A 12,419-nucleotide genomic window follows, 5' to 3' on the forward strand; every position below is an offset into this window, starting at 1 on the left:
ACATACAAGATAAATTCATAAATCATTAGCCAACAGATTTCTTCCATATCAGCACAACATCTTACCACTAACAAGGATTATTGCTTATATATGCTTATAGTGTTTAGTCAGGAGCAACCAGTGTTGATCTTTATTTCAGGTTTAGTGTACACCAGTGTTACTGTAAGAGGTTGATGACTGGGAGGGTGTTGTCTTGGCTTATCTGTGGTGACCAATAGCAGAGTCTGCATGGTTTGTTTATAAGCTTGTGTGCATTTGTCCAGCTTCAGTCCTGCGTGGATCATCATGGGTCGAGCCACAGTTGGCGTAATACTATTTGGCGTCTTGCTCAGCTTTTTCGCCGCTGTCACGACCGTTAAGGTAAGGTGAAAGGCCAGGTTAGGTCAGTTGAGGTTTTATTGACTGTTTTTACATGTAGTGTACTTTGTGTGATTTTGCTTTAAAGGGATTCTGACTTACTACTTACTGGTTGACTCAAGAAAAAGCTTCCCCCAAACATTTAGTGATTAGGCTTGTTACTGTATGAAAATAGATATTATTAGATGTCTGACTATTTATTGATCTGACTTATTTGCTTTGTAAGCCCCTGTGTTCTAAGAGTTCCCCTTGCTGTGATGATATTTGTTGCTGCAGGTGGTGTAGCATAAAGGGTAGTATAGGAATTGGTATAATGTGCAGTGCTACTAAAGAAAGGTGTCAAAATATTAAAGAAATCAAGCAGTTATTTTCTGTTAGAAACCAGTGTCTATCAGATGAAAGTAGTTTCTTCAGTTTTTGATAACACTGTTAGTTTTTACTTGCAATATTTACAGAGAGCTGGAAGTTGAACCACACAGACTTAACTCCAGCCAGAACACCCACGCAATAATGATATTTGAATTTTTGAGAAATGAGAGGCAAATGGAAGGAATTAGGTCTAGTAACCTTAATTTAGGTGTATTCATCTCAATACTGGGATGGTAGAATCATTGCGTATGTTTTCTTATTGCTATATTTTAATAGAGAATGTAGAAATGAGTAAACCTGGCTCATGTACAAAAGTCGTGAAACAACATATAATTGCCGTAATTGAATGAGCAAAATCACAAATGATCATTTATTTTTTACTTAGCACACTGAACAGCTCAATATCATGAAACTGGCTGTCTTTAATCTGAGTTTCAGGAAATTTTTAATGAGGAACAGTAGACAAATTGGGTAGAAATGGAAACCGGGTAAAAATCTGTGCACTCATTAATTGAAGAAAGTGTAATTTCCCTAAGCATTATAAATAAACAGTCTATAATATAAAGTGTGAAGTATTTAAACCTTTAATTTGATATCCTGTACTTAAGACCAGGATGATATAATGTGCAATATATCATTGACTTTAAATCTAATTGACAGTCTGGTAAACAAACATTTTCCAGCTATAATGTTATTAATAGCTATGACACTCAATGCTGTTCTTAAATTTAACTGTGACATTGGTAAATGGTAAATCTTCTCCGGTTTCACTGGTTTTTCCTACACACAGGCAGTAGATGTCGACATCTACAGCTTCTACATAAACTCCACAGTAACCAGCCGCTACGCCATCACAGTCATCACGAGTCGTGTGGCAAATCGACTTAATGAGTCCAAAGAAGTCCATTTCCAGGTCAAGATTCCTAAGAATGCTTTCATCAGCAAATTCAGAATGTGAGTAAACATGACTCGAACAAAATAATTTTCCCACTGTTATTTCTGTATTTGCATGTTTGATAGGTTTAATGTTACCTCACAGCAATTGCAGCAGAAAGGTTATTAATCAAATTAAATCACAAAACTCATTGAGAGAAAGGGTAACTAGCTACTTTAGCACCACCATGATGATGATTGTAATAATAAAATAACTTTAGTACATTCTCTTTTTTCTAAATAGATTTTTTATGGAACCAAATCTCTGTTCTCAATGTTTATTACTTAGCTTGATAACACTGGATTAGTCAGGTGTATCCTTAAGACAAGGAGAACCACATCTGGAAAATGAAGTAAGTTGTAAAGTTTTTTTTAATTACACAGAATGTTCAAAAGTTGATGTCTGAAAAAACATCTCTGTCTCTCAGGACCATGGAGGGGAAGACGTATGATGGAGTTGTGAAGGAGAAAGAAGAGGCTCAGCAGCAGTACAGTCAGGCAGTGTCTCGGGGAGAAAGCGCTGGGATGGTCAGGTATCTAATCCAAAACATCATTATATTACAGTTTCACCATCACATTTTACAACAGATTTGGCATCATTCATGAAACAAGAGCAGAACACATTGGTGAGTTGCTGTAAAGAGTGGTTATCCGTATTACTGTAGCCTTTTTGTCAGCTTGAGCAAGTCTGGCCAGTGTCCTCTGACCTCTCATCAACTCTAGAGATTGTTGTGTGTAAAAATAAATAAATAAATAGCTTCTGAAATACCACCCTGTCTGGCACCAACAATATGCCATAGTCAGTGTCATGTAGATCACGTTTTCCCCCAGCATTGCCACATGATTGGTTGGTTGAATAATTACATGACAGGAGGTGTACAAGAGTTCCTAATGAAGTGGCCAGTGCATGTACTGTTAGAAGCTGTGTTAATACCAGATCCCTGTGTGTTCCAGCTCAGTAGGAAGGACTCTGGAGGAGTTTAAAACCTCAGTGACAGTGGCTGCTTTCAGCAAAGTGACCTTCGAACTGACCTATGAGGAGCTGCTACAACGTCGACTTGGCAAATATCAGCTACTCATCAACGCCCAACCGATGCAGCCTGTAGCAGATTTCAAGGTAAAGGCACAAAGCAGACTTAATGGGGATCAGTCCTTCTGTGCTGCGCTAACGGAGGACACTGTATGTAAGATGGGACAATGGGGAAAAAAATATTTTTATGCTATTTAGTTTCAATACTAATTATTGTTGTTCATGTGTGTCTGTTAGATTGATGTTTACATCCATGAGAGTCCAGGTATTTCCTTACTGGAAGTGAAAGGAGGGCTGAACACTAATGAACTGGCCAATGCTGTAACCACTACACGATCTGGTACAGAGGTGAGTACGACCTGTACTTAGAGTCGTTAGTATAATTTGTCAATCCTTCAGTTAAATTTAGGTTAAAGGAGGTGAGAATGAAAAAAATGTGCATACATATATATATATATATATATATATATATATATATATATATATATATATATATATATATATATATATATATATATATATATATATATATGTATATATATGTATGTATATATGTATGTATGTGTGTGTGTGTGTGTGTGTGTGTGTGTGTGTGTGTGTATGTATATATATATATATATATATATATATATATATATATATATATATATATATATATATATATATATATATATATATATATATATATATATATATATATATATACACTTACATACTTACTTACTTACTTACATACATACATAGGTATATAAGTGTTTCTGGGAATTTTTGACCGTTCTTCCAGAAGCGCATTTGTGAGGTCAGACACCTGATGTTGGACGAGAAGGCCTGACCTTAATAGTCTCCGCTCTAATTCATCCCAAAGGGGTTCTATTGGGTTGAGATTAGGACTCTGTGCAGTTCTTCCACACCAAACTCGTTCCATGTCTTTATGGACCTGCTTTGTGCACTGGTGCGCGGTCTTGTTGGAACAGGTCGTCCCTAAACTGTTCCCACAAAGTTGGGAGCATGAAATGCTTGGCACAATGCAGTCAGACAAGTACCGTTGTCCTGGCAACTGCCCAACCCAGACTCATCTATTGGATTGCCAGATGGAGAAGCGTGATTGGTCACTCCAGAGAACACTCTAGAGTCCAGTGGCGGCGCTTTACACCACTGCATTAATAAAAAGAAAAATTGGCAAGATGGAGCAAAAGAGACCAAAGAAACCCACAAACGGAAGACTTTTCGCTGTTAAAAATTACGACGATTAATAATACTTGAAAACAAGGGGTGGGGGTGAAAAAGAAGAAATGGGACTGGGCCATAGTATTAAATAGGAGAAGCTTGATGCATTTGCAAGATTCATTACCATGTCCAAGCAGTATAGCAACAACCAACTGAAGTGAAAACAAGAAGAAAAACTGTAGCAGAGATGTCCAAATAATTATGGAATAATGTTTTGTATTTGCAGGCGTGGGTGAACTTCTACCCCACTCGTGAGCAGCAGACCAGGTGTGACATTTGTGGTGAAAATGGACTAAATGGAGACTTGATCATAATGTATGATGTAGACAGACCAAATCCCAGTGGAGAACTACAGGTATTACATGTTACTGCACAGTATTGATGGTAGATCTACAGCTTTACGATTATTGGGGCCATTGGTGTTGATGGACAAAAAATAATTAAAAATGTCTTTATGGACAAGCAGCTCAATGTCAATTTCACACTGAAAATATGATAAATCTAATGTAATTAAAGTTAATGTAGTGAGAGTAACACAAAAAAACCTTATCAAAAAATATATATTTTAAACAAAACCAAGTCTCTTAGTTATTGGCACTCCAGCATTTAGGTCATTGTGAAACGTCCCTTACCGAACTTAATTACTGCAAGAACTGCTGTTTATTAAACACGGCAGAAATGGGCACATACAAAACGCTGAACTCCAGGGGAGGTCAACGATATCTCCCTCCCCAAGGAGGAGGGGTTTAGGTCAGGTTGGGATCACTGTTCTGCTGGAATGGCCAACCATGATGCATTTTAGCTTTTTGCAAAGGCAGCAAGTTTTTCATTTAAAATCCCCTGGCATATATCCATGATGTCATGTATCCTATCAAGGTTCCCAGCCTCAAAACATCAGTGTCCTTACTTAACACTGGGGATGAGGCACATTTCTGTATAACCATCCATATGTTTACATCAAACCCACTTTGATTATTTGTTACCAAACTGCTCTAATGTTTCATCTACCATAAAAATTGCTTCCAGTAGCATCTAAAGAACTCCACTCACTTGGATTGGTCGTTAGATGATAAAAAGGCTTTCTTTTGGCATGTCTTCCGAATAGTTTGCTGGTGGCGTTTAATGTGGTTTTGAAGACGTATCATGGTTTCTCCTTTTTTCTCATTCTCTTGTCTTATCTCTCAATCCTGTCAGGCATCAGATGGTTATTTCGTCCACTACTTTGCACCTACAGATATTCCACGCATACCGAAAAATGTGGTGTTAGTCATTGACCGAAGTGGCTCCATGAGCGGGAGAAAGATTGAGCAGGTAAACTACACTGTTGAGAGTTGCTTGATTTAATACTTGTGATTTTACTCTGTATTATTAACAAATAAAATAATTTTGATGCATGTGCCAAAATAGCACCAAGATTTGCTGATGAATCTTTTCATTCTAGACTCGTGAAGCATTGCTGAAAATATTGGGAGATCTTGCTGCGGAGGACTACTTTGGTCTGATCATCTTTGATAGTCAAGTAGATCTATGGAAACCTAAACTCCGCCAAGCCACAGAGAGGAACCTGGAACTTGCAAAGGACTTTGTGAAAAAGATTGAAGAACGTGGACGTAAGATTGTGCCCATATTCAAACCTAAGCTTGTAAATCAAATATTTTATTTAAATAAAAATTTAAATACCAATTAGAAAGTTTAACCAAAAGGTGGTGATGAATTCTAGAAGGAGGGTGATTTTGACTTTGTATAATTGCCTGATAGTATTCTGTAATTGATCACACACATTTAAACACAGCGGTATGACATTCCAGCTTAGTGGCTAGTTTAACAAAACACATAAAACTCAGAAAAACCATGCTCTGCGATCATGACCAGCATCATTTTTTTAGTATGCTTATTATTTTTGCCATTTATAACTTGTGTTGATGAGCTAGTTGATTATTTTGCCACATTCAAATTTGGATAACAGTATTTACTGTATTTGTCTATACTGTGTGCTTGGTTACTTCCTTGGTTAAAACAGTCTGTGTTCATACACTTCCAGACCTTAAATCCACCCAACAGTCCTCCACACATGTGTTTCACCTCATGGACGTCTGAAACCACATACACACTAGAGAATATATATATATATACACACACACACACACACACACACACACACACACACACACACACACACACACACACTCTAGAGGGCAGTGAGCATACTTGCCCGGAGTGGTGGGCAGCCCTATCCACTGTGCCCGGGGAGCAGTTAGGTGTCTTGCTCAATGACACCTCAGTCATGGACTGTCGGTGCTGGGGATCGAATCGGCAACCTTCTGGTCACAGGGCCAGCTCCCTAAGCTCCAGCCCACGACTGCCCCCAAATATATATATATATATATATATATATATATATATATATATATATAAATAAATAAAAACATATATTAAGTAAGTCATTTTGGGTTGGCCAGTGATCAAAACAGCTGAGTGTAATAATGCTGGGCCTAATCATAGCCACTGATTAAGAGCTTCTGGAGAAGGGTCACATAAACGTGCTGCATGAAAAAGTAGGATACGGGTCCTTAATAGAGAAGGTGGCTTTTTGGTAAATATCTAATGTTTAAATTGCTGATCTCTGCCCCTCAGCCACAGATATCAATGCTGCAGTGCTGAAGGGAGTGGAGATGATCAAGAAACATCCACAAGAGCAATCTGCCTCCATCCTCATCCTGCTGACTGACGGAGCCCCAAACACAGGCAAAAACAAATAATAAACTCAGGCATGCAGTGAGGCCTATATGCTGGTGGCTAACCTGTAGCAGCAACAACCTGAAACAGTTACACAGACAGATCAATGTTGTTTTTCCTTTCTCTGGATCTTGCCTGATTCCATCACTCAGGAAAATTAACCTCTGTAGGTAACATCTCGTTCTTCAACAGGTGAGAGTGACCCAACAAGGATTCAGGCCAATGTGAAAGAGGCCATTGGGGGGAAGTTTCCTCTGTACTGTCTGGGGTTTGGATTTGATGTTAACTTTGATTTCCTGAATAAAATGGCTCTGGAAAACCATGGACGTGCTCGTAGGATCTATGAGGACTCAGATGCTGACCTACAGCTACAGGTGGGATAGAAGGTGTCAGTGAAATTCATTCTAGTGTCGCGGCTCTATTGCAGCATTTCAGCGCCGTCTTTGTTTTGTAGGGTTTCTATGAGGAGGTGGCCGTTCCTCTGTTAACCGGCGTCCAGCTGAACTACACTGGATCTTCTAATGTTACGCAGACCAGATTCAGCCACTACTACAACGGCTCAGAGATTGTAGTTGCTGGACAGATCACAGACAACAGCCTGGAGACTTTCCAAGCAGAGGTCATCGCAGTCTCAGTAAGACTAATCCTGGTTTAACGCTGTTAAGACTTTTCGCTTCCAGGCCACTTTGACGAGAAATTTTTAGCAGCGATTAGTTTCTCTTCCATCTTGCTTAGCATCGATGTAACTGACCAAAGCTCCGCCCCAGGCTGACGGCTTGGACTGGAGTTGCCAGTTTATTAGGCACAGTTCTAGTTGTATAGTGTTCCATTCTAGAGGCAGCTGCCTAACTAGTCACTATCTTCTAAAGGCTTCTCTCTTCGGGCAACATTTTAACTGAAAAGGAGCCTTAGCAGGCATCGAATTCGTGACAGTGCTTCAGGACCATCATACAAGTTTTGTTGTGCTGTCCACGTTTTATCTGTTCACTCAGTCCGTCGTTATCTTACACTCACCTCCAGCAGTAAAGGTGGATCACTTCAGTGTATACAGATGGCTTCTGCTCGCAGTACCTCATTCTCATTTTATTGTTCTTGCCTCTTTGCAGAAAAACAGTAGAGTGACCTACCAGGACTCCGTGTTCATGAAAGACATAGCGGGAGTTTTGCCACAACATGAGCACTTCACCCAGAGACTTTGGGCTTATCTTACAGTGAAGCAGCTCCTGGAGAAAGAGTGAGTGAGAAGTGAAGTGATCTGCATTGTTTGGTGTTCCGGACATGTTCATCGTTGTGTGGTTCTGTAGGGGCATGTTTGTAAATCACACTGAGCACCATTAGTTCTGTGTTTCAGGATGACACTTAATGGGGAGGAGAAGGAAGCAGCCAGGAAAGAAATCCTGGATCTCTCTCTTAAATATGAATTTGTGACCCCTTTGACTTCCATGGTGGTCACCAAGCCCGAAGGAGAGGAGACACAGGTCGCCCACAAACCTAAAGAGGGAGAAAAGGAAATGCAAACGAAACCTAGAAAAACATCACGCAAGTACTTTTTCTGTGTACAGAAGAAATAGAACACATAATGGAAAAGTACAAAAGAATGTTTTTGAGCTTTAGAGCCAAATGGTCCTCTTGACCAGACCACTGTGTTTATTATGGTGTAAACAGTACAGTTTTGTTTTTTGTTTTTTTTTTTTTTTTGTTTTTTTAAGTCAGCCCCACTAAATGCCAAAGTAAAACTGCACATGGCAGCAGTCTGCAGCTTTATCTTCTAAACGTGTGTCATTTGTGCTGAAACTGAGCCTGTACTATGGCATTTTAGCCTGCTGGCATTATTTAAGTAAAACTGACATTAATTATGTTTACAGTATGGCTGAACCTGAATATTTGACAATGCAGATATTCATTTGTTGGGCAAGTATTTTGTTTTTATTTTGTTATTTATTATTTTTTTTGGCTAAATGTAGACCATCAATAAAAGCCCATTTCAAAATCCTGTAATGTTGGGGGTTCTCTGGAGAACCCTAGATGACTCGAGGTTTCAGTCTTGACACACGGTTAAGTAGTTCAGTTTGTTTTTTTTCTTCAAGAAAATACGTGTTTTGGTTGGGCAATTTTAGGTTAATTTGTACAAGGACTTTTATGTTGTAGAGCCTGAATACGGGTGTAGTGATGGTTTTCCGTGGAGCAAGCGGCTGTCTTCTTAGCTGTTAGCACTGGAGAGGCTGTCTTTCTTCTTGCCATGTTTGTTACTGTTTTCAGCAAATATAAATCAAAGCTGCATTATTTACTGTAGTCTTTCTTTCTGTAAAGTGTCTTCCCCAGAACCCAGAACTTGGCAGTATTTTGCAGTTCAAGCCAAAAGAAAAAAAAAAAAAACAATATCCAATCCCCCACAAAAAGCCAAATGTACCCAATGAAAAAATATCTGAGTAGTCAAATATTTGGACCCAACCCTACACCAAAAGCGGCGGTTTAAAGCTAGGCTTACTCCAAGCATTACACCGCACATATGCATCTCCTTTCCTCCTCGACTGCCTGTCAGTGGGCTTGAAACTTTCTACATCTCTGCTCCCGGCTAAGTCAGCACTCTTACTGTTTGGTTGCCTCTAACTTAGACACACACAGACACTGATTTGACCCCATAAAGAAACACATACACAAGCTCGCTCGCTCAATCGCTCACACAGCTGACATAAGGGTGAGTTAAAGGTGCAGACAGGATCAGTCTGGCAGTAAATGCAGTAAAGTAGCAACTATTTTGATCATGTTTGTTTCTATCACTTGTGATGGCATTTCTCACTATTTTCAGAATGTTTAAAAGCCAATCAATCGATCAATGAAGAAAATAATCGACAGATGAATCCATAATGAAAATAATCATCAGTTGGATACAAAATATTTAAAGTGCTCCACCTCAAACAGCTACAATAGCGCAGTTCTGCTTTTACTGTTTGTAAAATACCGTGTACCCCGACACGTTTTCCGAGACTATCGTACTGTGAAAAATTGTTGAATCACTTGAATCAAGAATAAACTTTAAAACCTCTTTGATCATAATCATTTAAAGGCAGATGTTCAGAAAAAGATAACTGACTCATCGGTTTCATATTTTACCTTTGCTTTGATCTAGGCCTTGGAAAGTGTGCCTGTAATTATGGCTGTGATTTCCTTTTACATGAATGTTTAAATGTAAAATTGTAATAAGATCATTTAGTTATTTTTTTTATTGTGTCAGCTGTTTGTTCAGCATTAGTTGTTCGAAAGCGAAAATTATAGTGACGTAAATTTGTTTCTTCTGCAGGAGGAAGAGCACATTCTCGTTTGCGAAGTATTTCTTCCAGCAGTAAGTTTCTGTGTGTGTATGATTACTTTACTGCTCTTTGCATATCCGGACAGCTGAAGGACGCTGTGGGTCATAAGCTTGCGTACACATGCAGGAAAGTTGTCGCCACAGAAATGTTAAAGTGCAGTACATGGCCAGAAGTATTAATAATTATATAAACACGCAAACATCTTATTTCAATCCTTACTGAACATTTTATTGTAACGCCAAGGGCATTAATATGGAGTTGGTTTCAGCTTTTGCAGCTTTTTAGATTTTGAAACCCTGCACTGCTACCTCCTTTCACCCATCAAAGCATTAGTGAGGTCAGGCACTGATATTGGTGCCAAATCATTCCAAAAGTGTGGATGGGGCAAAGATCGGGACTCAGTCAGGTTCTTCCACACCAAACTGTTTCTTAGTGGACACAGTGGGGCATTGCCATGCTAATATATACATTTATGACATTTGGCAGACCCTCTTAGAACTTAAAATCTAATCATATTACGGATATAGGTGACTTTAGTGTAAAGAGTTTTGTCCACGGGCTCTTACTGGGTATGCTTGAACTCTGGTCTACTGTGTGAAGGACCGCAGTACTGCCCACTACATGATATCAAATGCTACAACAGGAACAGGTATAAGCCTTCGACAAACTGCTGCCACAAAAGTTGGCATTCACTGGAACTAAGGGGCCCAAACCATGATAAACAGTCCCAGACCGTTATGCCTCATCTAGACTTTATGGTTAGCACTTCGTGTTTAGGCAGGTAGCGTTTTCTTCGATCCTCCAGACTCAGATTAATCCATCAGACTGCCTTCACAGTAATAGCACTTGGGGCAGAAATCTGATGAATTGACTTTTTAACATCAATGACAAAGAGAGAACATCCCGGCAGAGAATTACTCATGTTCAGATTAAAACACACTTCTCTTTTCATGACCTCAGATATTACCAGTGTTTTTAGTTTGTTTATAGACACTGAAGTGGTTCCAGTTGTATTTCTTTGTGATTTCTGCTTGACGTCTTTAAATGGCTGTTGCAAAACTTCATTCAGCTGATCATTTCAGTTTCAAGCCAATAGTTTGTACACACTTTAATAAATATTGCTTTCTACAAACTGAATCAAATGATAACGCTCCTTTGTATTGCCTGCAGAATTACTAAAAAGGAAAGCGTTTCAATTTCCAGCTCCAACAACTCCACCTCCAGGTAGGTAGAAGTTGGTCTTGTGATTTGCACTTTAATAATCCTCATCTTTGAAGGTCTGTCTTGTTCCTCTCTCTCTCCCTGTCTTTCAGTGATTGGCGTGAGGTTCTTGATCTCTTCTCTTGATCAGCCTAAGCCAGTATGTTATGATCTCCCTGCCGCTTCCAAACTCCGCCTCCTGACGGACCCCTCCTCAGGTGAGGTGCTTGATACCTGGTGCTCCGCTGACTCACCTTGTTCAGACACCTAATATTTTTGTAATAATGCATTAATGAGAGTGATTTATGTTACTGTTCCATCTGCCGCGTCCCCCCCTTCACAGATTTCTCAATGAATGGCGAACTCTCAACAAAAGGCTTCAATCAAATCGCTCTTCATTACAAAACGGATTATTCCTTAATGCTCAACACCTCTCATATCCTTTATCACGATGGCCTGAATGATGTGATGTTTTTGTGGGGACAGGAGCCCAGCAAGCATGAGACTGACAGGTATTAAACCAGCGTTGAAATGGAAGGAAGAATAGGCTGTTCAAGGCTTTAAAGTAATGTGGACTACAAATAGAGAGTACAATATATTGTTTAAATTGGTTTGGCACGCAGTAGATAAATTAATTTCACTTAATAATTAATTGACAACTTCCATGTGTAAAACGGAGCCTGTGAAATGTAGACAGAAAATCGTAACATGCCGTTCATCCACACCCACTTTAAAAATAGCAATCTTTAATGTAGAAGGACATGTAGAAATTTAAAGTAGAATTTATTCATCAAATTTCTGCCAGGTCCAAAATTTTAATATCTATTGGCCAATTAATGGAAATTCCTAAGTAACACTAGCATTAAGCCAGACCATTGAATCTACTTAATTTTTTCTTAAACAAAGCTCTAAACTGAACACGAGCAATTAAAGCTTGTGATAGACATTTAAGTAACTTAGTATGTTTAGGTTTCTCAGTCTTTCTGGGATCTGGTCGAATATGGCGCTATTATTTGGACTGTAGTGCTTGTTGTAAACAGTGATTTGGACAGTGATGTCATATAGGACCCAAATATTTAACGCTTTCATTTCATAATAATTTTCCATGGCACAAAAGCACGACCTGTGAGCCGTTTCTGATGCCTGTTAGAATTAATGCTGGTTCTGCAGCCGTATTTTAAAATCAATATAACACTGAACACAATCTGAGAATTACAGGGATTTTACTTATTTCAGGAATGCAGTTCATGAAAACA

General features: G+C 39.0%; 1 protein-coding gene across 3 annotated transcripts in view; it reads left to right on the forward strand.

Moving 5' to 3' along the window:
* Positions 1 to 240: 240 nt before the first annotated feature.
* LOC108443699 (inter-alpha-trypsin inhibitor heavy chain H3-like) overlaps positions 241 to 12,419 on the forward strand; it is a 37,735-nt gene continuing 25,556 nt past the window's right edge. Inside the window, exons 1-17 of one of the 3 annotated variants that reach the window (XM_017724503.2) lie at positions 241 to 360; positions 1,517 to 1,680; positions 2,088 to 2,192; positions 2,614 to 2,776; positions 2,927 to 3,037; positions 4,143 to 4,271; positions 5,111 to 5,227; positions 5,358 to 5,526; positions 6,551 to 6,661; positions 6,845 to 7,026; positions 7,107 to 7,286; positions 7,759 to 7,886; positions 8,004 to 8,191; positions 9,954 to 9,995; positions 11,134 to 11,187; positions 11,277 to 11,381; positions 11,507 to 11,675. In XM_017724503.2, coding sequence (XP_017579992.2) covers positions 286 to 360; positions 1,517 to 1,680; positions 2,088 to 2,192; positions 2,614 to 2,776; positions 2,927 to 3,037; positions 4,143 to 4,271; positions 5,111 to 5,227; positions 5,358 to 5,526; positions 6,551 to 6,661; positions 6,845 to 7,026; positions 7,107 to 7,286; positions 7,759 to 7,886; positions 8,004 to 8,191; positions 9,954 to 9,995; positions 11,134 to 11,187; positions 11,277 to 11,381; positions 11,507 to 11,675 — 2,192 coding nt within the window. In that variant the 5' untranslated portion in view covers positions 241 to 285. Of the gene's footprint in view, positions 361 to 1,516; positions 1,681 to 1,948; positions 2,013 to 2,087; positions 2,193 to 2,613; positions 2,777 to 2,926; positions 3,038 to 4,142; positions 4,272 to 5,110; positions 5,228 to 5,357; positions 5,527 to 6,550; positions 6,662 to 6,844; positions 7,027 to 7,106; positions 7,287 to 7,758; positions 7,887 to 8,003; positions 8,192 to 9,953; positions 9,996 to 11,133; positions 11,188 to 11,276; positions 11,382 to 11,506; positions 11,676 to 12,419 lie in introns of those variants that run through there. The other 2 variants (XM_017724504.2, XM_037532497.1) reach the window with 2 other exon arrangements.

This window comes from Pygocentrus nattereri, chromosome 21, assembly GCF_015220715.1.
Source record: "Pygocentrus nattereri isolate fPygNat1 chromosome 21, fPygNat1.pri, whole genome shotgun sequence".
Classification (NCBI taxonomy): Eukaryota; Metazoa; Chordata; class Actinopteri; order Characiformes; family Serrasalmidae; genus Pygocentrus; species Pygocentrus nattereri.